This window comes from Typopeltis vanoorti, chromosome 4, assembly GCF_054136105.1.
Source record: "Typopeltis vanoorti isolate ZY-2024b chromosome 4, IOZ_Tvanoo_1.0, whole genome shotgun sequence".
NCBI classification, from domain to species: domain Eukaryota; kingdom Metazoa; phylum Arthropoda; class Arachnida; order Uropygi; family Thelyphonidae; genus Typopeltis; species Typopeltis vanoorti.
In genome coordinates this window covers 7,302,501-7,327,545 of record NC_143552.1, presented here as the reverse complement: position 1 = coordinate 7,327,545, position 25,045 = coordinate 7,302,501, and the positions used below count along the sequence as shown (strand labels likewise).

The following is a 25,045-nucleotide window of genomic DNA, read 5'->3' as shown; positions in this document are numbered from 1 at the left end:
TATAAAATGTTATATTCAGGCAATGACAATCAAGGAAAAGAAGGAATAACCATTGTATTCAACACTAAATACGAGGCTAATCTTCTTGAATGGCAGGCAGTATCAAGTAGAGTGATGTGGGTAAATATGAGAATGGGGAACTGGACAATGAGACTTATTTGTGCCTGTTGTCCCACAGAAGGTTCTACTAAAGTAGCAGTGGAGGAATATTTTGAGGCTTTTAGAGAAAGCAACTGACAGAATGAAAAAGGAAAAGTTGGTCCTTGTTGGGGATCTAAATAGCAGAGTAGGAAATGATTGTCAGACATACATAAACATTTTGGGAACATTTGGAGAAAAGAGCAAAGTTAATAATAATGGCACATACCTGTTGGATTTCTGCTCAGGACAAGGACTGGTTATCATCATCATCAAATTCCTGCCATATACCCTCAAGGGGTGTACAGGATATGATAGTACTACATGAAAAATTTACATCATTACTAACTTCCTATCTGCAATTTTCCTCCAGATCAGTCTGTTACTCGTCAAGACTCCGATATTATCAGATCTTATATTTCTGTCGTCTAAGGCACTTTGTACCGCATCAATCCACCTGTATCTTGGTCTTCCTCTGGGTCGTTTTCCTGGCAGAGAACAATCTTTCCTTGCCTATTCTGTTTAAATGACCATACCACCTGAGATTAGCTCTGCTAGCTCATTCCTGGTTGCCGACAATGTCAAGTTCTTTCCTAATATCCACGTTTTTAATATGATATTGCTATTGATGCCATCTATTCACGCCTCTACTCTTTCTCAGGACTCTCATATCTGTGGCCTCTAGTCTTTGGTCAAGTGTTTTACGTCTGACTCAGCTCTCAGATCCATAAGTTAAAACTAGTTTGAACACTTGCATACAGCTAATTTAGTGTTCCGACTAATTTCTCTCTTATTCTATATGAATTTATTCAATTGACTTCCTACTATACCAGCTTTATGGATTCTGTTGTCTATTTCCATATTTAATTTACCATCTTCACTAAAAATCGTGCCTAAGTAGGTTAAATGTTTTACTTGTTCCACAGGTTCTCTGTTCACAATACAGTTGATGTTTTCAACGATTCTGCCTATTTTTATTGATGACCTTCATACAGTATCTATTACAACGGTTATTTAATTAAGTCAAGGAATCTTGCAGACTCGTAGCGGATTTTTGATAAGTATAACATCGTTCACATAAAGCATAGAACTGACATTAACATCTCCAGTTTTGATATCATGATTAATACCACTTTCCTTCGTAATGTGATCCATATAGATAATGAATAACAGAGGGGATAATGTACATTCTTGTCTCACACCAGATTTAACATTAAACCATCTCCCTGAACTTCTTTCACTTCTAACTGCTGACTTGGAACTCAAATAAAGACTAAATATTGCTTGATATAATGCCCCATTGACACCATATAACTGTAGTGTATCGAATAGCTTCACTCTTGGCACCTTATCATATGCCTTTTCCAGATCTACAAAACTCGAATAGAGATCTTTGTTATATTCCCATGATTTTTCCACTATTTGTCGTAAACTGAAGAACTGATCCTGACAGCCTCTATTTGGCCTGAATCCAACTTGTTCTTTACCAAGCTTTTCTTCTACAATTCTTCTCAACCATTTCTCAAGTATACTTGCATATATCTTACCAGGAACACTCAGTAGGGAAATACCTCTGTAATTCCCACATTCAGATTTATTTCCCTTTTTATATATGGGTACTATGAGAGCTCTTCTCCAATCATCGGGAATTCGTCCAGGCCTTCTGAACTATGCAGTGCAGCCACTGCAAGACTTTATACCTCCATACTTCAGCGGTTCTGGTCGAATATCATCTACTCCTGCTGCCTTTCCACATAAAACAATTCCAACATAAAAATGTGCACAAATTCACATAGAGAGAAGAGGCAAGGCATAAGGAAAGTCTCATTGACGATGTTATTGTTGATAGTGATGTTTTCTCCCTGGTGCAGGACACCAGAGTGTTCAGAGGATTTGAAATTGGAAGGGATCACTATTCAGTCTTGAGCAGCATAAAATTGAATTTCAAATTGAAAATAAGAACACATAAGGAAGTTTTAAAGCAAACAAAAGTTAAGCAGCTCTCAGATATGAACTGTAGACTAAAATACATAAAAATTATTGAAAAAAAAATGAAAGAGTGTGAGAATAGGAACCGAACCTTGGAAATTCAGTGGCAATCCCTGAAGAAAACAGTGATTGATTCAGCCAGAGAGGCATGTGGTGAAGTTGCTTGCAAGGTAGAAAAATCAGAACTCCATGGTGGACACAGGAAGTTAAAGAGGCAGTGAAGGAAAAGAAGAGAGCATATCAAAAGTTTTTGGCCAATAAGTCAGCTTGTGCTCTTAGAGAATGAAGAGACAAATGTAAGAAAGCTGAACACTGTGCAAAACTACCAAAACCAAAGTCATGGGAAGACTTTGGTAAGAACATAGAAAATAAATATCAAGAAGGTGGTAAGATATTCTGGAGGTTGTTGAAGAAGGTCAGAAATGGAGTAAAGAGTGCTGTAAAAGGAATTATTGATGATAAAGGTGACATGAAAACAGGTGAAAAAGATATCCTTGAAGTTCGGAGTAATTACTTTGAAAAACTGCTAAAATGAAACAAGCAGTGATAGTGCAGTGGTAAAAAAACAATCAACAGGCATGCAATCAACCAGCCTGGCTGGCCGAGTGGTTAACGTATCTGCTCTCTAGCCAAAAGGCTTAGAGTTCGAATCCCGCTCTGTGCATGAATGTTTGTGATTGTCTGTGGAAATACTAGTGGCGTTGGTCGGCTGTAGATGCCGTTGGTGTAGTTGCAGTCAGTCAGTTGGTTGATTGAGTGGTGCAGAGAGAGTAGGTGCCCTCCCTCGATTAGTCTTTGGACTTCCTGGAACTGTCAAATAATAATAATAATAATAATCAGGAATACATATCCAAACCTGTAGATAGGAAGTTAGTATAGTTCGCCCACCAATTAGAGATCCTTCGACACTTCTGTGCATGTCAGAAAAAGGAGAATCCATTCCGATAATAGGGTAATCAATCTGTCTTCTGGATGAGTTTGTTTATTATTATAGGTCGAAAAATTTAGCTTTTCTTTTACGGACATTGCTGTTTTTAAAGTATAACTATTTTTAAACAACATATTTGGTTGTTTATATAATTCAAATACAAACTTATTTATTAATTACTGACCATTTACAAAAAACAAACTACATTAGAGCCTACCAGTTTCGCCAGCAAACTGTCTGTCTTTTTCAAGGCATTTACGGAGACATAAAAACTAGTAAATGCTAATTGAAAGGAACATAAAAAAAACTGGTAGGCTCTGATGTAGTTTGTTTTTCGTAAATGGTTAGTAATTAATAAATAAGTTTGTATTTGAAGTGTAACTGTTTTTTGAGACTCAAATTATACAGCTTTGGCAAAGGAATCGCATGTTCAGCTGATCACTTTATTAGTATCTGTGCTGATATTCTATCAGTCCCATTTGCTGAATTCTTATTCTGTTTGTACCACAACTCTAATACCTCCTCCTACACCTATGTTGCTTCATCCAGTAAAGAGATAGCAGCGAATGCAATGTTGCATACACCAGGTTGATAACTTTTAGCAAAATGCCAATTTAGTTGAACAACCTCTTCTACATCAGTCACCCTCACACCATCTGCATTCAGTAGAGTTATTCTTTTATATTCATTCAATTCTCATAATGAGGGGAATCTTTATATGGGCTTTTTCAGTTGATGGTGAGTTAGCCAATCTCATATGGTTGTAGCAGGGTTTTTTCTTCTCACATACAGACAAATCTGCCTTCAGAACACATGCAATTTACAGGAAAAAAATACTGTTGTTGATGATGATAGGCAATAGATGGCGTTGATGGTAGTAGTGTCATAGTTGGAGATATTAATTAGTAGTGGAGAGGATGAGATGTATTAGCGAAGTAGAGTAGTGTGTCCTCCCACAGTGACTCCTTGGACTCCCTGGAGGTGTCACGTAATAATAATAATTCTTTCTTTTACTTGTATCATAACAATAGAATTCTTTGGGGGTTGTCTTTAGCATGCAGAGCCAGTTTCTTTTCATTCTCAGACTTTGCTTTCCGTACAACAATTGTGACTCTTTTGGCCTGCTCCTTATAATTTTCATAACTGACATCATCCTTGTGCACATGGTATTCCTTCCGCCTCATCTTTTTCATACGAATTCCTTGCTTAATAAGATTACACTGCCATTTTACTTCTACCCTGTTTATTCTTCAAACCCTAGGGACACATTTTCATATTTTGCATCATGTAGGTATTTTCTAAATGCTTCCCATGCATTGTCAGTATAACCAATTGCATGCTGCAGAATCCAGCATACTTCTCAGTTGGTCATAAATTCCTGCTTTGCAGTTCAGAATTTAATATTTTCTAAATGGAACATTCATAAGCTTAGCCATTTCCTAAGTGATCACCGCACATTCACCACGAACCAAAAATTGGCAACACTCCTAAAACCTAAAAAATCTCACACATACAAAGAAATACTAGAACACCACAGCATAGTATACAAATTTCCTTTCATCACAACTGTGACGTCACTTACACAGGTTCTACGATCAGACCATACAAAGAAATACTAGAACACCACAACGTAGTATACAAATTTCCTTTCATCACAACTGTGACGTCACTTACACAGGTTCTACGATCAGACCATACAAAGAAATACTAGAACACCACAACGTAGTATACAAATTTCCTTTCATCACAACTGTGACGTTACTTACACAGGTTCTACAATCAGATCTTTATAGACAATACTACAGGAATACTTTCGTGACTACAACATGCCAATCCCAGAACATTTAGACAATAGGAAAAGTAGTAACCAAAAGAATAACAAAATACAGGGGAAACAGAATAGCAACCTGCGCTCTTGAACAAAAACCTACCCTACAAATCGACAAAGCCATAATAATAGACATACAGGAAAATGAAACAATGCTTAGAATATATCGTAAACAATAGCCATAAAATGTGACCAAAACTCCATAAACATTCACTTCCCCTATATAATCTCCAAGAGTAGGAAGCTCCACAACACAAAAATTAGATCAAAATTCTGAATAATAGAAAACAACTCAGATACACCCAAGACAAAAACACTAAGCTGGCATGACATAGTCTCCAATTTTCTCAGAAACTCCAAAGACAACACTCAATTGAAATGGCTCACACCCCTAATCTTGATTCATCATGTTCCGTCCTTCTCCTTTGCCCTAAAAATATTCTATCTTTAATTTTCTTTCCCAAGAATTCACAGCCCAACCTTGAAACACTAGTTTTAAATTCGCATACCTACCTACCATTCGATGTTACAGCCTGTTGTGAGCCTTAGCCTCCTGTACAACTTGCTTCCACAATCTTCTGTTCTTGACTAATCTTTTCCAATCTTTCACTTTCATAATAGTCAAGTCTTAGATTATGTTATCAATCCATCTTAATCTCATTCTTCCTTTTTTTCTTGTTGCATATCTTCTCTCTCATCATTCTTCTTGGCATACAGAAGTCTGCCATTCTCTTTACATGACCTAACCATTGCAATATCTGCGCTTTTATGAACCTAACAATATCTTCTTCAGTTAGTATCTGGCTGATTTCTTTGTTATACCATATTCTCCATACACTGTTTTCTTCAGTAGGTCCATAAATTCTTCTTATAATCATCCTTTCAAATTTCCTCAAACTGTCTTGGTCTTTTTCACTAAGAGTCCACGCTTCGCTTCTGTATGTAACAACAGGTGGCTTTCTTTCCAGTTGATTATACGAGGGTGGTCTGAAACGTTCTTGGCCTCAACCATAAATGGCAACACTTTGGCATGATTTTTTTTTTTTCTAAGTTGGTAGAATGACTTTTCTAACTTGATAGAATGTCTTGTTTTTTCTAACTTGATAGAATAACTTGTGAAATCACAAGTCATTCTATCAAGTAGTTATCAAGAAGATATTGTTTTATACAGCTGTCTGAAGCAAAAGTGTTGTCTGTATCCCTTGAAATGGATAATATTGAGTATCGTGTTGTTATAAAATTCTTTGTAAAAGAAGATTTAATGCCAAAAGAAATTTATTCAAAGTTCATAAATGTTTATGGGCACTCTTCACCTTCGTTTTCGACGACTAAGAAATGGGCTGCCGAGTTTAAATGGGGCGTACCATCCTTGAAGATCATCCACATGAAGGATGTCCAAAAAGTGTAACAACACCAGAAATCATTGATCAGGTGGACGAAATGGTATTGGATGACCAGGGAGTCAAAGTGCTTGAAATTGCTGAGACTATGGGCATTTCAGAAGAACATGTAAGATATATTGCATGAAGAATTGCAAATGAAAAAACTTTGCGCAAGATGGTGCTGCGCTTGCTCACAGCAGATCAAAAACGCACTTGCATGAAAATCTCTGAACTCTTTTAACAAGAATAAAACTGATTTTGTGCATCGATTTATTACTATTGATGACACTTGAATTCACCATTACACACCAGAAACCAAACAGCACTCAAAACAGTGGACAGAAACTGGTTGTTCAGCGCCAAAGTAGACATAGTCAGTTCCATCAGCAGGAAAGGTCATGGCATCGGTGTTTTGGGATGCGTTATTAATTATTTTGAAAAAGGTAAAACAATAACCAGGGAATATTATTCCAATCTTTTAACCAGACTACATGAAAAATTTCGTGAGAAAAGACCTGGTGTGCAGAAGAAAAACATCTTTCATCAGGACAATGCACCTGCCCACAAAGGTGTTTTGGCAATTGGACAATTAAGGGATCTGCATTATGAATTGTTGGAACATCCACCCTATTCCCCAGATTTGGCTCCCTCTGACTTCTATCTCTTCCCAAAACTAAAACTCTTCCTTGCTGGTCAGCCTTTTTCTTCAAATCAACAGGTGATTGCAGCTGTAGAGAGAGGTGGGGGGTATTTTGCAGATCTTACTGACAACCACTAATTGCTGAGACCATGGGCATTTCAGAAGAACGTGTAAGATATATAGGGGCGGGATAGTGGTGCTGGAGCATTGCTGGAATAAATGTCTTAAAGGAGATTATGTTGAAAAATAAAAATAATTTTGAAATTATAAATTTGTTTTTTTTTTCATTTTTTAGGCTGAGAACTTTTCAGACCACCCTCGTACACCTCAATTAACTGTTTCTTAGTTCTTGACACGATTACTATATCATCAGCATAAGCACATAATTGACTTGATTTATTAAAAATTACCCCTCTTTGATCTAAATCTTTAATCACATTATGTAAAGCTATGATGAATAATGTTGTTGATAGTGCATCTCTTTGTTTTACACCTTTATTAAATTCGAAAGGTTCAATAAATTTATTATTAATTTTAGCTTTTGCTTTCGTTTTTCCATCATCATCATTACTAATTCTTTCACAGCTGTTTGTAGACTATCTTTGTTTAGACTGCCAAATGCTTGCTTAAAGTCTATAAATAACACATGCAGGTCTATTGCATGCTGAAAACATTTTTCCTTCATCAAAAATGAAAAAAGGATTTTAACTAAGAACCAGTGGATGTAAAGATAAGAAAGGAAATTTACTAGGAGAGGAAAAGAAAATAGTAGAGAGAGAGAGATGGGCAGAATATTTTAAGGATTTATTAAATAGACAAGAAAATAGGGAAAATATTCAATTAGAAATTCTCTCATATTTTCTCTTCTATTCCATTTTCAATTAAATACTATTGAATCTATCAACTATATTATTTTCAGTTTTAGTTATCTTAGTATTTCTTAGCTTCCTTTACATCATTACTAAGTTTATCTATGTTTCTTAACCTAGCTTTCTTTTTTTTGTCATCTTTATCACATTTGGTAATCTTTCTCTTATAATAGTTTTCACAAAATAATGGTCGCTGTCACAATTAGGGCCTCTACAACTCTTGACATCAGTGACGTCTCGAGACTAAAACATGATCAATCTGGTTTACGTCATACATGCCTCAATTCTGGTATCCACCAAGTTTCCAGGTGAATTGCTTTATGTGCAAGCAATGTGCTTTTTATGAACAATTTGTTTCTGATTGCAAATTGCATCAGTAAATCACCATTTTCATTGTTTTTATCATGTAACGTAAATATTCCTGCCACTTGCTTTTGATATTCATCTTTCCCAATCTTTTCGTTAAAGTCTCCCATGATTAATAAAATATCATACCTTTGTATTTTACAGCATACTTCAAGTTGCTCATAAAATCCATCTTTATCAATTTCTTCTTTCTCCTCAGTTGGTACATGAGCTGAAATGACTGTTATGTTTCCAAATTTTCCTTTTAGAATTATTTTACATATTCAGTCACTAATAGCTTCGTATTATAACATACTTTTCCATATTTTTTTGCTTAATATGAAGCCAGTACACAACTGACCAGTTCATTCATTGGGACCACTACAAATAATACTATAATGTTGTTTATCAATTAATTTTGCTCTATTCTTGCTATCGTATTTTTTTGTGATGGATGAGGTCTATTTTGTATTTCAGCATTTCATTAGCAACTTCATTCATCTTTCCTATTTGTTTCATTGTCCTTACATTCCATGTTGTCATTTTGATATCGCTTCTTATTATTTTATTCTTATTTTTCTGCCTGTTTCGTCATCTGATCATATCCTGTTTTCCATTCCAGGTCTGTTGCCATTGAGTACTATTCTGAGGTTTCATTTGTATCGGTTTTGTAGCATAAAGATTTTTTATGAGATTGGGTTGCTAACCCAATGCACAACCCTCCTCCTTTATCCAGGCTTGGGACTGGCTGAAGTGATCACACTTTAAATTCTCATACCTTTTGTTTTATCTGAAATTCTCCCACAATGTGGAGATAGAAATATCTCCACATCCCCCCCCCCCTTCCTCACTATCATACTTCAACAGTGTGTAGAAATGTTATCACTATACACGTACAAAGGTATGTCCAAAATTATTCCTTCCTTATATTCGTCATGTATCTGTAAAATACCAATAATGCCCTAAAAAATTATTAGGGCATAAAAACCAGTGACATCATAAAAGGGGTACCCTAAAGAAAAATAGGCAAAATAGCCATAAAAATTAAAATTACTTCTGTTCAGCTATCCTTGGAACTTCCCAACTGGTGAAGTTCATGGTGGAAGAGGTTAAATATTTCCTAATAACAGGTTTTGTGTTATTACTGAATAGGTCAGCCTGGTTGGCCGAGTTATTAGTGTATCCGCTCTCCAGCCAAAAGGCTGCGGGTTTGAATCACGCCATGGATGTTTGTGATTGTCTCTGAAAATACTAGTGGTGGTAGTGGTGGACAGTAGATGGCGTTGGCATAGATGATGCAGTTGGTGGATAATGGATGGATGTGGTTGAGTGGTGAAGATGGAGAGTTGTAGAGTAGGTGCTCTCTCTCGATGAGTCTTGGACTCCCTGGAGGTGTCAAATAATAATACTGTGCTGGAGTGATGCATCACTCTCAGGGTTAAGCACAAAATTATGTGTAGCATTCAAGAACAATCTTAGATCTTGGACTATTGTAATCATTTATATCAAATAATGTGAAATGAAAGGCCAGATAATGCTGGAGAAGGTCTACTCATGGGGGTAATTATTCTGTAATATTTTATGGATTTTTGCGACTGTATTTCTTAAATTGCAGAATTTTAATTTTTAGGACTAGAAGACTGACGTTTCCATGCCTCTTTGGTAGTTGAAGAAATTTCTTTTTAGCTCTGTATCAGCTGGACTACAGAATTTGCAGGAACTTACTATATAATTGGTTTTCTTCAACTTCCATGATGATAGTTGTAACATTAATTATATACATCTTACAAGGCTACTTTGGCTTTAAAAGAAAAGTGGTCTGATTTTCTAGTCGTCTATGGTTTCAGGCCGACCTGGTTGGCCGAGTGGTTAGCGTGTCCGCTCTCCAACCAAGAGGCTGCGGGTTCGAATCCTGCTGTGGGCATGGATGTTTGTGATTGTCCTACAAACTTTCTGTGGAAAGGGAATCTGCGACCCTACCACTTATTCTACCAGAAGACATCATTGCCAAAACTATGCGAGGTACGACAGTGACCATATGGCGTCTACGGACGTCAAATGTGAAAATTTTTTTTGATGGTTTCAGTGCTCATAAATTCTTAAATTATTAGTATTGGACAAGTGGAAATGGAATTACAAGTATGGAATGAGATTCACTTTTAGAAGTTAGTTCAGAGGGAGTGGCTCAGAGATCCTGTCTTCCAAAACCTTTTTTGTAATATCATTATTGGAAGTTAGTCCAATGATTGCTTCTCCCACTTAAGTGACCCCACTTAAGTGGGAGAAGCTGCAGAAGAAGAAGAAGAAGAAGAGTCCAATGATTGCTGAATTTTTCCAAAATAGAGAGAGAGCATTAGGGTCATTCTTGGATGATGTATAATAGTATGATTAGTAAGAGTATGCAGACTAGAATTTTTGTTCGGAGAGCAGTGAATGAGTGGAATGGATTGCCAGAGTTATGTGCCCTTACAGTGAAGTGAAATGAATTTAACAAGTGGTATGATAGGTATTGTGTGAATAATGGTGAATGTGGGTCTCCCTTTATGAGTCTTCAGACTCCATGGAGATACCCATATAATAATAATAATAACTAGAGTGGGAAGAATAAAATCCCAAGCCATTCAATAAACTTCTGTCCCTAGACTCTGGTCCTGTTTATTTCCTTCTCTGGAATTCTTTTATAGGCTGTAGTAATTAGGTGAACAGTGAATTTCATCACCCAGTGTGAGACATCATCCCTACTTATTGGAAGTCTGAACTTGAAAAGGTTCATGTTTTATTGCCTAGAGCAGGGTTTTTAGATGATGTGAAAAAAAAAAGTACAAAAAAAAATGTATAAAATAATTAATAGAAAAAAATAAAAATCCTTAGCCCATCCATTGTACTAATGTACTATATATCTGCAACTCTTCGTGGGTGGGAATTTATATTAAAAAAAAAAAATATATATATATATTCAATTGCTATAATGGGCCTGTCAAGACCATCTTGGATAGATATGTACAGGACAAGCATTAATGTTCTAAGAATCATAATTTTCCATGGTACTGTTATCTTCAAACAAATATTCATAGTGTGTCTGAAAGAATTCAAGGATGTCGTGTGCGATGAACATGGCTTTGCTGTCTACACAGATTTGGGTGAGAGTCCTTTCTTTGCAAAATGTGGTAAACAATCATTTATCTCTCCATATCTCCACAGGTCTGTTCTCACTGATAAGATCTCAATAAAGATTGAAACTAGTCTGGGTAGTTACAGCATGTTGAAATGTGTCTGAAAGGGGAGAAAGACATAGGCACATCTTCACCCAAGTAGGAAACTTGGAAGTTTTGTACCTATCTATGAAACAGTAATGGTAGTCATAATTTTTCTAACAAATGCCAGATTGTTATGTCTCTAGAAGAGAATAAATGAACATGAGTGACCTATTGGTCACTCATGTTATTGTAGTAATGATAGTGTAAAATGAATGAAATTATTAATGGTTTTGTTAATTTCATATTAACAAAGATTAATTTTTTTTTAGTTTCTAGGTGGTCGGTTATTTTCTATATCATTAATATATCTGTGGTACTGGATGCAGCTATGCCTTTTCTAAGTTTAATAGATGAATCTGTTGTTCAGGTAAGTATAACATGATTGCTATGCAGTTTCTTCTTCTTCCTGCTCTCTAAGGAAATCAGACAGATATGTTTAGAAGATGTTATTCATTTATTATGATAATTCAATTTTATTTAATAATTTACTTTGGCACAGTTAGATTGGTTTCACTTGTCAGTAACATTATTATTATCATAACTAAACTTGCAAGGAGTCATTAGATCCATCATAGCCTGTAGCATTATATATCATAATAAACTTTAAACTAATTTGGAATCTTAGCATTCACAAATTCACAACATTGCATTCCACTCACTTACTGCTCTCCATATTAGAGTATATTTTTCTCTTCTTCATACCTTTACCTTTGCATACTCTCATTATTTCCCCCTTACCTTCCATTCTATGTACAATCCTTTGTATTACTCCTGTAAAACCCCCTCACTAACCTAAAATGTCTCTATCTTATCACTTTTTTTTCTACCTTTCTACTAACCTCTGCAGTTGGAATTTTCTCAGCCTCTCTCCATAAGCATTTCTGATTCTTGATATTGCCTTAGTCACTTGTGGAAACTAAGTAACCAGATTTGTGCATGCATACTAGTCCATTCTTGATCTTACTTCTCATCTCCACTTGTTAGTATGCTCTGTTAGAGGGCATTGCAACGTTTGTATGCCTTCTGGCTGACTGAACCTTGAAGAGCTTCAGTCAGCCATTGTTCTCACATCCACCATAGAGAGCACAGCACTGCCACTACAGTGCATAGTCCTATGCCTTTGCACTTATTAATATTAAAATTCCAACTGACTTAATTTGTCCAAGCTACAAAAGCAGTTTAGTTACATTTTTCCAAAGGGACTTAACATCAGCATCACTCCTTATAACTCTTCTAATTTTGCATCATTATTCACTGTCAAAAAACATCAGATATCATTTACAAACATAATTTTGATTTAGTGAATAGCATTTCTGCTCTTCATGCCATGATTAAACCATAGCGTGGGCATGAATTCTGTTTCTGAATGTCTATGGTTAGATGTATTCTCTTCTAATCAATCTCTCCAAACAATTGCTAATATATAGACTGGATTATAATTGGAAACATTTGTGCTAACATCACTGTTATGCAGAAGCAGCATCATTTTTCCTTCTTTTTACTCCCTGAGGATTCATCCTCATGCAGCGAAAAGAAGACTCATTAGGCAATTAGGTCAAGGGCACAGCCACCTTTTCCCTGTAAATATGTGATGATTTGTTAGCTATTCTCACAACCTTCTTAACATCTAGTACACTCAACACTTCATTCATCTGTGGTTCTTTTCACTTGTAGTTCCTATAGCATTTACCCAGTGTAGAGCATTAATGTTTTGACATCATTATTCACTTCAGAATAATATACATTGACAAAGTGATAATTAAATAATTCCATTACATCCTTTGCTACCATCAAAATCCACCAGTGCAGTGTTACTCCTTCATAATTATTCTTCATCTTTGCTCACCACACAATAGAAGAATTCCTCCCCCCCCCCCATGTGTAGCACTGTTCATGGTGGATGGGGAACCTCCAAGTGATGGGATTGGCCCTTTTCATTCTTCTTTTCTAAACTTTATTTTATTTTTTTTGTTCTTCTTCTCTTGAGTTTATTTTACTCTCCTATCTTCCAGACCACCATCAATGAAATCCAACACACTCTTAACTTAGAAGTTTTTCAACTTGGTTATACTAATAATTTAAAGATACCAAGAAATTATATACTTGGTTTAATCCTTTATCCAAGTGTAAGCAAACAAAGTTTGCACCTGAAGTATTTTCAGGACTGGGGCAACTTGTATGTAGAAGCTAATGACTTCACATCACTTGCCTTAGTATCCCATAATTCAAAGCACATCTCCTTATGGACATGTATAATGCTGTGCATTATACATGTCCATAAGGAAAGTTCACTACCCTTTATTGAGTTTCGACCTTTATTGAGGTCTCATCGGTGGGAGCCAGACCCAAAGGTGATACTGTTATGTCACTACTTTCTTTATATTTTATTTTATCGTTGCCTTTCTACACTTAAGATTTTAATATTTTCTTCTATCTTAACTAACCTCAAGATCTAAGTCAATTCTTGCCTATCGTGCTCTATGTAGAAAGGCGGTCTAAAATTCTGGCCGATTCCTAGATTATTCATGTGTATCTCTTAACTGATAAAGGTTCTTTCTTAGTTAGGAGCAAACCCTTAGTGATTACCATCTGAGATTGTCTCCTGATCAGATCTGGCAAATTTATTTAATACGCTGTGCCAGCCAATAGCTTAGGATAGAAGGGATTCTTACCCAAGGAGACCTTCCCAGACTATTATACAGAGGTGAAGAATCTAACACTAAATCTTATTAACAATATACTCCACTTCAGCTAGGTTTGACTTAGTTTGTAAACATGGCCTCTAGAATATCATATTTATATTTCCCTCCCGCTTTGGTTCTAGTTTATGAGTGGTAAATTGAATTCATATCTCAGGCCAAGATCAGGTATAGAATACAAAGCATATTTATTGAGATCTTAAATTTTACACAATCAGATATGTTATACTCTCAGTCAATTCATTATCACTACACATTAAATTAGATAAATCAACTAAACTCAATTGAATATGATCATTAACTCGATCTATGAGATCAAACATTAATACACACAACATGCTATTCTTAAAAATCTATCCATTTAAATTTCTCTAAGTTACGATAATCTCTCACATTTAACAGTGTTACAATTCACCTATAATATTTTCAGATAAATTATCCAGTGGAGACAGGCCACTATCAAATAAGAAAATTATATAAGAGTTCTCTATAAATTGTCCATGCTCAACAGTTACACAACACTTTCCTTTTTCTCTTTACTTTAATTGAGGAGATTATAACAAATTCTGTACATTACCATCTCTTGGCAGGATTACCATATCTGTCTATTCTGTTCACTGCTTTGTCTAGCACAGCTCGATCCTTCTTTTGTCTTTCGTCCACGTGATGGGTCATGGTGGTCGTCCTGTTAGGCTTTACCATGTGACGGGCGGTGTGTCCACGTCTCTCTGGATCTGCTGCCGGTCATTCTTGTCAATGCTACCGGTTCTATAGTTGCTTTCCACTATTTCACTCTGGGGAGATGTACAGCCAAGGGACTAGGACTGTAGGTGCCGACATCTAACGTCACCATATGGGCCGGAATCCATCAGGTACCAGAAGAAGTCGGGAACAAGCAGGTCCGAAAAAAATGAAAAGCCCCCTAGAAAAGGGTGCAAACCCCTTTTATTCTCTATCCTTGGTGCCCTCTTTTTGCTACGTTTTTTCCACACGTCACTTGTCCTCCGTGCCCGTGAGATAATCTGTTACACTGGCTCTCCTCGTGCAGCGTTCTTTTCCAGGAAAGTGAACTAGCACCGCTTTCCATGCATGCTCTTGCCTCAAGCCATACATTCAACCGAACAGCTTAGCATGCGAACGTTGGACTTTTGTTTACATCTTATTCAGTTACTCACTTTACATAGAATACCTTCTTATAACTATATTCAACATACTAAAACTCTTTACTTGATTTTGAATAGACAGGATTGCTTTTATAACTCTACATCAAAGTATTTACAGCCCTACATACAGTTATTATTTATTTCTTTTTCTGCTCAAGCACAAGCTTTCTCTATGTTGACCTATCAGACTTGTTAAATCTTGAATGAAAAATTTCTCATAAAATTTCTCCATTTAAGATCTAACAATACTAAAGTTGAAGTAGCATTATACATGTCTGTAAGGAAATGTGCTTTGCATTATGGGATTGTTGTTGAAATGCCATGTCAACAATACTCAGAAAAATTAATGAAAGCAACATCATTGAGGAGTAAGGGATACCAATTATGCATCCTGCTATTTCACAGGTGTAATCTCAGGATGAGATCTCTTTGATGTTCTAGATGAGGAGATAGGTTCAGAATATAAAGAAGAAGGAGTGGCGAGTTGAATCCTGATATGCAGGAATGATCACCTGCTTCTAACTAAGAGGAGATTAGAGATAGGCTCTACATTCCTAATCAATTAAGATGCTTTAAATGTCAGAAATAAGGTGTGCCCAAACTGCATGTTGTGGCACTACCATCTGTGTCTGTAGTAAAGAGAATAATAATAAATCGTACTCTACAAACAAACTTAAATTTGTCAACTGTACAGGAGATACTCCAGCTTGCTACTATGCATGCCAGAGGTGAAAGAATGAAAAAGAGATATAAAAGATAAACACTGACAGAATATCTTATCAGGATACAAACTGGAAGATAGCCACCGCATCTGTCTTGAAATCATCTTCTTCTGAGAAGGTAACATTAAAAGAATATCAAAAGCAAAACAAACCTGTGTGTTTATTTTCCTGATCTGATAATTTCAGCACATCTGAACTTCAAGATCAACCAGCCTATTATAGTCGCACTCTTAAATTTCCACAGTGAAATATAGTGGAACTGTCATGGATTTTGCAACAAACCTATCTGTTTCTGTTTGCAGCAGACATTTAAAATCCAATGAGGACCTCATCTTAAGACATTTTATTATTATGAATCTCAAACCACTAGTCAAAGAAATTATGGCATTACTTAAAAATCTCTTTAAAATCCCCAGACACCCCATAGATAAAAATAGATACATATGTATCCACTTAAACTCAAGAACCAACTCTGACAGAGCATGTCACACATATTAAACATTTTTCCAGAGGAAGAGATAGATGCTGGCTGTCCATTCTACCTAAAATCATTTGATAAACACAAGTCAGACAAAGGTAAGGATTCCACCTTTCAGAATTGGATAACTGCACAAAGTTAAAAGAATAGGAATATTCTTACAGTAGAACTATTGCAGATAGTTCCAAGTCTAGGTGTCAGGGGGAACATCTTCCTGCTTTTATACTTATATTATTATTATTTTATTTGTGCAGTGTAATGCATATGAGATGTATTCATTGCAAGAAGTTGGAAGATTTAAAAGGATAAAACTAAATTTATTATTGTATTCATTGCAAAAATTAAGGAATTTATGGAAGAAGAGTGATACTGGTCGTGGAAAGACTTTGGTAAGAACATAGAAAATAAATATCAAGACGGTGGCAAGATATTATGGAGGTTATTGAAGCAGCTTAGAAATGGAGGAAAGAGTGCTGTAAAAGGAATTAGAGATGATAAAGGTGACATGAAAACTGGAGAAAAAGATATCCTTGGTGTATGGAGTAATTAATTTGAAAAATTGCTAAATGAATCAATCAGTGACAGCACAGTGGTAAAAAACATTCAACAGGTGTGCCAGCAGGAATACATATCCATACTTGAAGTACAAAAGCCTGAAATTTGGAAAGGCAGCAAGAGTAGATGATATTCGACCAGAAATGCTCAAGTATGGAAGTATAAAAGTCTTACAGTGGCTGCAGTGCATAGTTCAGAAAGCCTTCACAGAAGGATGAATCCAGATGATTGAAGTAGAGCTCTCATAGTACCCATATATAAAAGGGGAAATAAAACTGAATGTGAGAATTGCAGAGGTATTTCTCTACTGAGTGTTCCTGGTAAGATTTATGCAAGTATACTTGAGAAACGATTGAGAAGGATTGTGGAAGGAAAACCTTTGTGAAGAATAAGCAGGATTCAGGCAATAGAGGCTCTCAGGATCAGATTTTCAATTTATGACAAATAGTTGAGAAATCATGGGAATATAACAAATATCTGTATTTAAGTTTTGTAGATTTGGAAAAGGCATATGACAAGGTGCCAAGAGAGAAGCTATTCAAAACGCTACAGTTGTTTGGTGTCAATGGGACATTACATCAAGCAATACTTAGTCTTTATTTGAGTTGTAAGTCAGCAGTCAGAATTGAAGGAAGTACAGGAAGATGATTTAATGTTAAATCTGGTACCAGTCAAGGATGTACATTATCCCCTCTGTTATTCATTATCTATATGGATCACATTATGAAGGAAAGTGGTATTAAACATGGTATCAAAATTGGAGATGGTAATGTCAGTCCTTTGCTTTATGTGGACAGTGTTATTCTTGTAAATAAATCCACTACAAGTCTGCAAGATTCCCTAACTAAATTGAATAGCTGTTGTAATAGATATGGTATGAAGGACAGCAATAACAAGACAAAGACAGTGAAAATAGGCAGAAGCATCGAAAATATCAACTGCATTGTGAATGGAGCACCTGTAGAACAAGTAAAACATTTCAGTTACTTAGGCACGATTTTTAGTGAAGATGGTAAATTAAATAAGGAAATAGACAACAGAATCAATAAAGCTGGTATGGTAGGAAGTCAACTGAATAAATTTATATGGAATAAGAAAGAAATTAGTCAACACACTTAATTAGCTGTATAAAAGCAGTATTGAAACCAATTTTAACTTATGGATCTGAGAGCTGGGTCAGGAGTAAAACACTTGACCAAAGACTAGAAACTGCAGATATGAGAGTCCTGAGAAAGATTAGGGGCATGAACAAATGGCATCGATGGCAATATCATATTAAAAATTGAGGATATTAGGAAAGAACTTGACATTGTCAGCATCCAGGAATACGTTAGCAGAGCTAATCTCAGATGGTATGGTTACTAAAACAGAATGGGCGAGGAAAGATTAGCAAAACAAGTGTTCTCTGCCAGGTTGGGCAAAAAGACCCAGATATAGATGGATTGATATGGTAAAAAGTGCCTTAGAAGACAGAAGTAGAAGATCTGACAATGTTGGAGTGATTAATTTGGAGGAAAATTGTAGACAGGAAGTTAGTAATGGTGTAAATTTTTCACAGTTCTATCATATCCTGTACACCCCTTGAGGATACATATCAGGAATTTGATGAAGATGATGATGTTATTATTATTTAACATTTGCATTATCAATTTCCTGAAACATCAGGTATTTCTCTTTAGCCATATCTTTCAAGTTCAATTGGGAAGCACATTATCTCAGCCATATTGCTAAGAAGAGGATGTTCTTCAGAGCTCTCTCAAGTTTGATGCTCATTTGTGTTCAAAGTAAACTCAATGACTGAACAACTTCTTCCCACAGTAGGCAATGCCCCTGTGTTAATGACTTCACAGTTTACTGTCTCTTGTAACAGGAGGGTAACTGAAAGACATTTTCAACAAGCAATCGATTGTGTCCCTTCATGGGTTTTGGTTTTCAGCAGAAAAAAAAAATCTATTTACACTAATGCCAAAAATGCCCCCCCATCATACCCAGGGTTAAATTCTTATTCTAGTATGTCAAATGGGACAAATTCTTATTCCAGTATGTCAGTTTCTTGGGCTTCATGTTTGACAGAAAGCATACATTCCTTGAACACATTTGTCAGCTAAGAAAAAAGTGTAAGACAGTATTGAATATCTTTCACTCAATTCTCTACAGAATGGGGTACTGTTAAATGATTTCTTGCTTGGCTGTTGTTGTACATTTGCTCAAAGCTCAAATTATGGTTCCCAAATCCAGACTTCTGCAGTTCACACATTATCCATTGAAAATCTTTATGCTGTGACAAATGAACTTGCTCTCTCTCCCTCTCGTTGTCTGTCATTTCAACAGAAACAGCTGTCATTTAACTGGAGAGTAGAAACAGTATTGTATGTACCCTGTAGAAAACTCTTCTTTTAGTGAATATTATTAAATTTAGTAATTAATTTGGTTATCTTACCTTTGACTGTAAAGTTGAATATGTATGTTTGTTTCAGAAATTTAATATGGGATATCGTTTAAAAAGTGTTTTTCCATGGCACCAATGCAAACAAGGGAAATGGTGGTCAAGGCATGGTCACTGAGTTTTGTATGTTGTAGTGTATATTCTATGTATTTATGGCCAAGTGTGAATGGATTATGGTATGAAAGTTAGAATGGAGAGAGTATGTCATAAATGTTTTGTGTGCATGTGCAAGAAACGTGAGTCATGAAAAGCAGAAAAATGAAGTGATGAATATTAACGATACTAGGAAAAATAGTGAAAGTGTTCTGAAGTATGTGGAAGTGATGAATGCTAGTGTGCAAAACGAAATATGAATAAGAACATGAAAGAAAGGAGCTTCAACTATTAGGAGGAGGAATATCACAAGGAGGGAAGGAAATGGAATTCTTACAACCGCAGAAAGATAATTACCTGAGACCCCATGTAATGGACAGGGCATGAGGTTCGAGAGTGCTGGATGTGGTCATAGTATCAGAGAACTTAACAGTAACCAGTCTATCTATGCCACTTCCACTTGGGAAAAGTGATCACATAGTCTTGATATGGGAGATTGTCAGGCATTCATAATTTTCTGTTAAGAAGTGATATATGTGGAATTACAAAGCAGGTAATATGACAAGCTGAGGAATCAGTTTTCAGGAGTGCTATGACAAAAATTTGGAGGGAAAGAAGGTTGGTGGTGCATGGGAAGTGGTCAAGGGATGTTTGAAGAAAGCAGTATCAGACTGTATACCTTGAGTCAGGTAATCAGGTAACAGTTAGATAGATGAATAGCATCATTAAGCAGTAGTTGCAGACAAAGAAAAGGTTGTGGAGAGAATTTAAAAAAAAAAAATGATCAGCATGCTCAATGAGCAGTACAAGGCAAGAGAAAGATAGCTGATAGGGCCAAAAGAAATTATAAAGAGATCTCTCACTATGTGGCAAGTAAGAGGAGGAATGACTATGAAAGGATCACTTTCAATAGTACTGATGATGGGGAGGTAACAGAAGCAAACCAAGTAGTTGAAATACTGAGTGAGCATTTTGTAGGGGTGGACCATCTAGGTGACGATGTTGCAGTGTGATAGGAGAATAGAAGTTGAAGAAATAGAGGTTTCCTAAAACATTGCAAAACTTCAATGCAAACGCAGCCATGGGATTAGACAGCCGATTGGAGATCAAGGGATGTACAAGGGAGTTATCAGCTTCTCTGCCAAAGCTGTTTAATTTAAGCCTCAGTACCGACATGGTGCCAGTGGAATGGAAAGTGGGCAAAATAGTCCTCCATAAAGTAGGCTCCAAGACAGAAGTCAGAAATTAACTAATCAGCATGTCAGAAGAGGTGTTTATGGTATTGGGGAAATCTGTAATATACAGGATTCATGAATTGTCAGATTTTGCTTACTTTTTATAATTATTTTATTTTTGGAGAAAAGAGCAAAGCTAATAATAATGGCAAATACCTGTTGGATTTCTGCTCGGGAAATGGACTGGTTATTAGTTATTAACTAATATTAGTTATTGGTTATTAGTAACAAATGTTCCAACATAAAAATGTGCACAAATTCACATAGAGAAAAGAGGCGTGGAATAAGAAAAGTCTTATTGACTGTGTTGTTGATAGTGATGTTATGTCTTCTCCCTGATGCATGGAGGATTTAAAATTGGAAGCGATCACCATTTAGTCTTGAGCAGGATAAAATTGAATTTTATGAACAACAAAATGTAAAAGAACATGTAAGAAAGTTTTAAAGTGAATAAAAGTTGAGCAGCTCTCAGATGTGAACTGTAGACTAAAATACACAAATATTAATCAATTTGTGCATTTTAGTAATAAACAAACATTAATTATTAACTTACTAATTATACACAAATATTGATTATTAACAAACATTACACAAATGTTGATTATTAACAAACATTAATCATAATAAATTTAGTTTAATCCTTTATCCAAGTGTAAGCAAACAAAGTTTGCACCTGAAGTATCTTCAGGACTGAGGCAACTTGTAGTAAAGGTGGACCAAGTTCTCATCACTCCTTGTCTCAGTATCTCCCATAATGCAAAGCAGATTTCCTTGCGGATATGTATAATGCTGTGCATTGAGGGACGGGCCACTACCCAGACCGGTTTCGATCTTTATTAAGGCTCGTCAGTGGGAGCCAGACCCAGAAGTGGTGTGCTACAGCAGAAGTAATGGAGAGGTTATATTTACCTATACGAGTTGCCAAAAGGTGTACCACCTTATTATTAAATTACTCTGGATTTAGAGAAAGATGTTGGAAGTTTATTTTCCACTTGGTTAGACTATAATAAATTTAGTTTAATCCTTTATCCAAGTGTAAGCAAAAATAAACTTTCAACATCTTTCTCTAAATCCAGAGTAATTTAATAATAAGGTGGTACACCTTTTGGAAACTCGTATAGGTAAATATGACCTCTCCATTACTTCTGCCATAGTATCACCACTTCTGGGTCTGGCTCCCACTGGCGAGACCTCAATAAAGGTCGAAACCGGTCTGGGTAGTGGCCCTTCCCTTAATGCGTAGACATGTACATGTCTTATACAATGTCGGCAAGGAGATGTATTTTGCATTATGGGAGATACTGAGACAAGGAGTGATGAAAGCTTGGTCCACCTTTACTAAGAGTTGCCTCAGTCCTGAAGATACTTCAGGTGCAAACTTTGTTTGCTTACACTTGTATAAAGGATTAAACTTAATTTATTATAGTCTAACCAAGTGGAAAATAAACTTCCAACATCTTTCTCTAAATCCAGTGTAATTTAATAATAATATGGTACACCTTTTGGCAACTCATATAGGTAAATATGACCTCTCCATTACTTCTGCCATAGTATCACCACTTCTGGGTCTGGTTCCCACTGACGAGACCTCAATAAAGGTCGAAACCGGTCTGGGTAGTGGCACTTCCCTTAATGCATAGTATTATACATATCTGCAAGGAGATGTGCTTTGCATTATGGGAGATACTGAGACAAGGAATGATGAGAGCTTGGTTCACCTTTACTGCAAGTTTACCTTAGTCCTGAAGATACTTCAAGAGAAGTTATTGTTCCCCTATATATGGTTTAATAAGGCCACATCTAGACTACTGTGCACAGACCTGGACACCTGGATTCTGTAGTAACAAAGAAGTGGTGGAAAGAATCCAGAGTCAAGTGACAAAGATAGTTGCATATCTATGAGAATAGATTAGAGGTCTGTGGGCTTCAAAAACTAGTTGATAGGCAAAAGAGAGGAGACATGATAGAAGCATATAAGTTGTTAAAGGGGATTTATTGGATTGAAACTGAAGACTTTTCATTTTCAGTACATGGCAGGAAGGATAAGGGGTCATCCATGAAAATTGTGTAAGCATGTGCTTTAAAATTAGGACTAGAATTTTGCTTGGAGGGTGGTGAGTAGGTAGATTGGGTTGCCAGAGGTGGGTGTCAGTGCTTCATCAGTGAATGAATTTGGAGAGGTATGATAGGTCTTGTGTGAAAAGTTCTGGCTCAATGGAGATACCTGTATAATAATAATAATAATAGATACCTATATCTATATATTGTATGCTTAATTTATTATAGGCAGGGCTTGGACAACTTGTACAGAATCCTGCTCACCACAAGAAATATACTCTCCCAAAATCCCCCTCTGCCATTTTTTTTGAAATATGCATTAGGAAGTCAATTTAAAGGTCCACGAAGGGATTTTAATGGTACTATATTGTTGTTTGAAGAAAAATTTATTTTGTCTGAGAACTATTTCAAGAAGGAAAATTCAGTAAATAAGAATGGAAAGAAGAGTTAAAAACAACATTGTTTTCTGTAAAAAGTAATTTGGCACATTAATTTTTGTTACTAGAATGGTCTTTTATATATTACACATATTCTTCTGTGTTTTCTTATAGTTCAAAAATTTGTTTAGAAAATTTAGAAAAAATTTGCACTAGAAAGTTATTTTTTTATTAAATCAGTCAAATTCTATTTTGTCCAGCTACTTGCCACAGACAAGTGGGGCAAGTGAATTTTTTCACTACCTGGTTATAGGCATTAGTTTCCATTTATTTATTATTAAATTTACTTATTCCTCAAAATCTATATCAGGATCTAAATCTGACTATCATTCCCATTGTAAGACCACTAAACATTCTACTTACTGGAAAGACTGCAGGGGGGGGGGGGCTAAAATAAAGTTTCTTGTTTAGTTGCTATAGCCAGGTTTCTGGATTATCCAACTAGAGCACAGTAGGTTTATATCTTTCATTCGTGCCTAGTAGTAATGAGAAATATTACGTAGATAAGCTACCTGTTTATGCCAGGCTACTGATAGACTGAAATATGAACTGTATAGAAACTCTGTTCATAAAATAACCTGCCAAAGCAGAGAATATGTCTATGACAGTTGATTAATTGTAATGGTATAGATGAGAACACAGACCGAGAAGAATTATTTTCTTCTCATCTATACCATTACAGTTATATCAGCAATAAGTTAATAAATAGTTAATTACTTATTGCTGATATTTCGCTGATATTCTATCCAGCATCTATACTGTTAAAATTAATCAACATGCACAACGAACACATAAGCCTTTCCACACACATGTAGTCTGTAAATTGGTCTTGCAGTCTGTAAATTCTCTCTCTTCAGAAAAAGTTTAGCTAGGCAGAGTAAGTGAATAAAGCTAATGCTATTTACCCAAGATCATAATAGAAAGACCTGACTATGAATAGTGGCATCCCCAAAAACGTTTGGAGTGTAAACTTTAGCATAACATTGACACAGTTTATATATTATAAAATTGACATGATGGAATTTTTCTGATAGTTTAATTAAATTTCAGTTTAATTTAATTTCTTCAGAAAAGGCTTAGTTAGACTCAGTTGGGCAAGTGGTTAACTATCTGTTCTCCAAGGTTTGAATCCTGCCATCAGCATAAATGATGTGTTTAGATGGGAAGGGTGAATTTTGTCACCAATAAGACAAGTACCTTACTTTTTGGAGACCTGAAGTGGTGTGAAAATTAACATGTTTGATCTCTGGAGCAGGGTTTCCAAAATTTTTTTTATTAAAAAATAAATAAGTACAGAAAGAAATTAATAAAATAATCCTTAGATTATCCACAGTGCTAATATACTCTGTATAAACTGTTGTAAGAGCTATTATTATTATTATCCAGATCTCCATGGAGTCCAAAGAATCAACGTGGGAGGTCATTTTCAGGAAACACAAAGTTTATCATATCACTCCTTGAACCCATTGACCGTTCCTACTATCCACTCTCTCAGGCATTGCATTCCACGGTTCAACCGCCCTCCATGTAAAGAAACCACTCCTCACCCTCTTGCTCACAGCCTCCTTTCGTAACTTCCGGGGATGGCCCCTTATCATCACTCCTTCCCGGAGTTCTTTCGCTGACTTCCTCAAGCGAAAGAACTCCCCAATGTCTACCCTGTAACTGCCTATCAACAGTTTAAAAGTCTCGATCATATCACCTCTCTATCCACCAAGCTCTGCAGTCCACATTCCTTCAGTCGATCCTCGTAACTGACATTGTACAGTCCTGAAACCATCTT

At 35.9% G+C, this 25,045-nt stretch overlaps 1 protein-coding gene across 5 annotated transcripts in view; it reads left to right on the top strand.

The window, feature by feature from the left end:
• The window catches only part of LOC150107090 (uncharacterized), a 277,723-nt gene that overhangs the window by 196,120 nt on the left and 56,558 nt on the right, over nucleotides 1-25,045 (top strand). For all 5 annotated transcript variants that reach the window (XR_016548230.1, XR_016548229.1, XM_090391628.1 and 2 more), the window contains exon 9: nucleotides 11,646-11,743. Coding sequence is in view for 3 of the 5 variants with exons in the window: in XM_090391628.1 (XP_090247754.1) it covers nucleotides 11,646-11,743 (98 nt within the window). In the remaining 2 variants the exon portion in view is untranslated. The remainder of the gene's footprint in view (nucleotides 1-11,645; nucleotides 11,744-25,045) is intronic.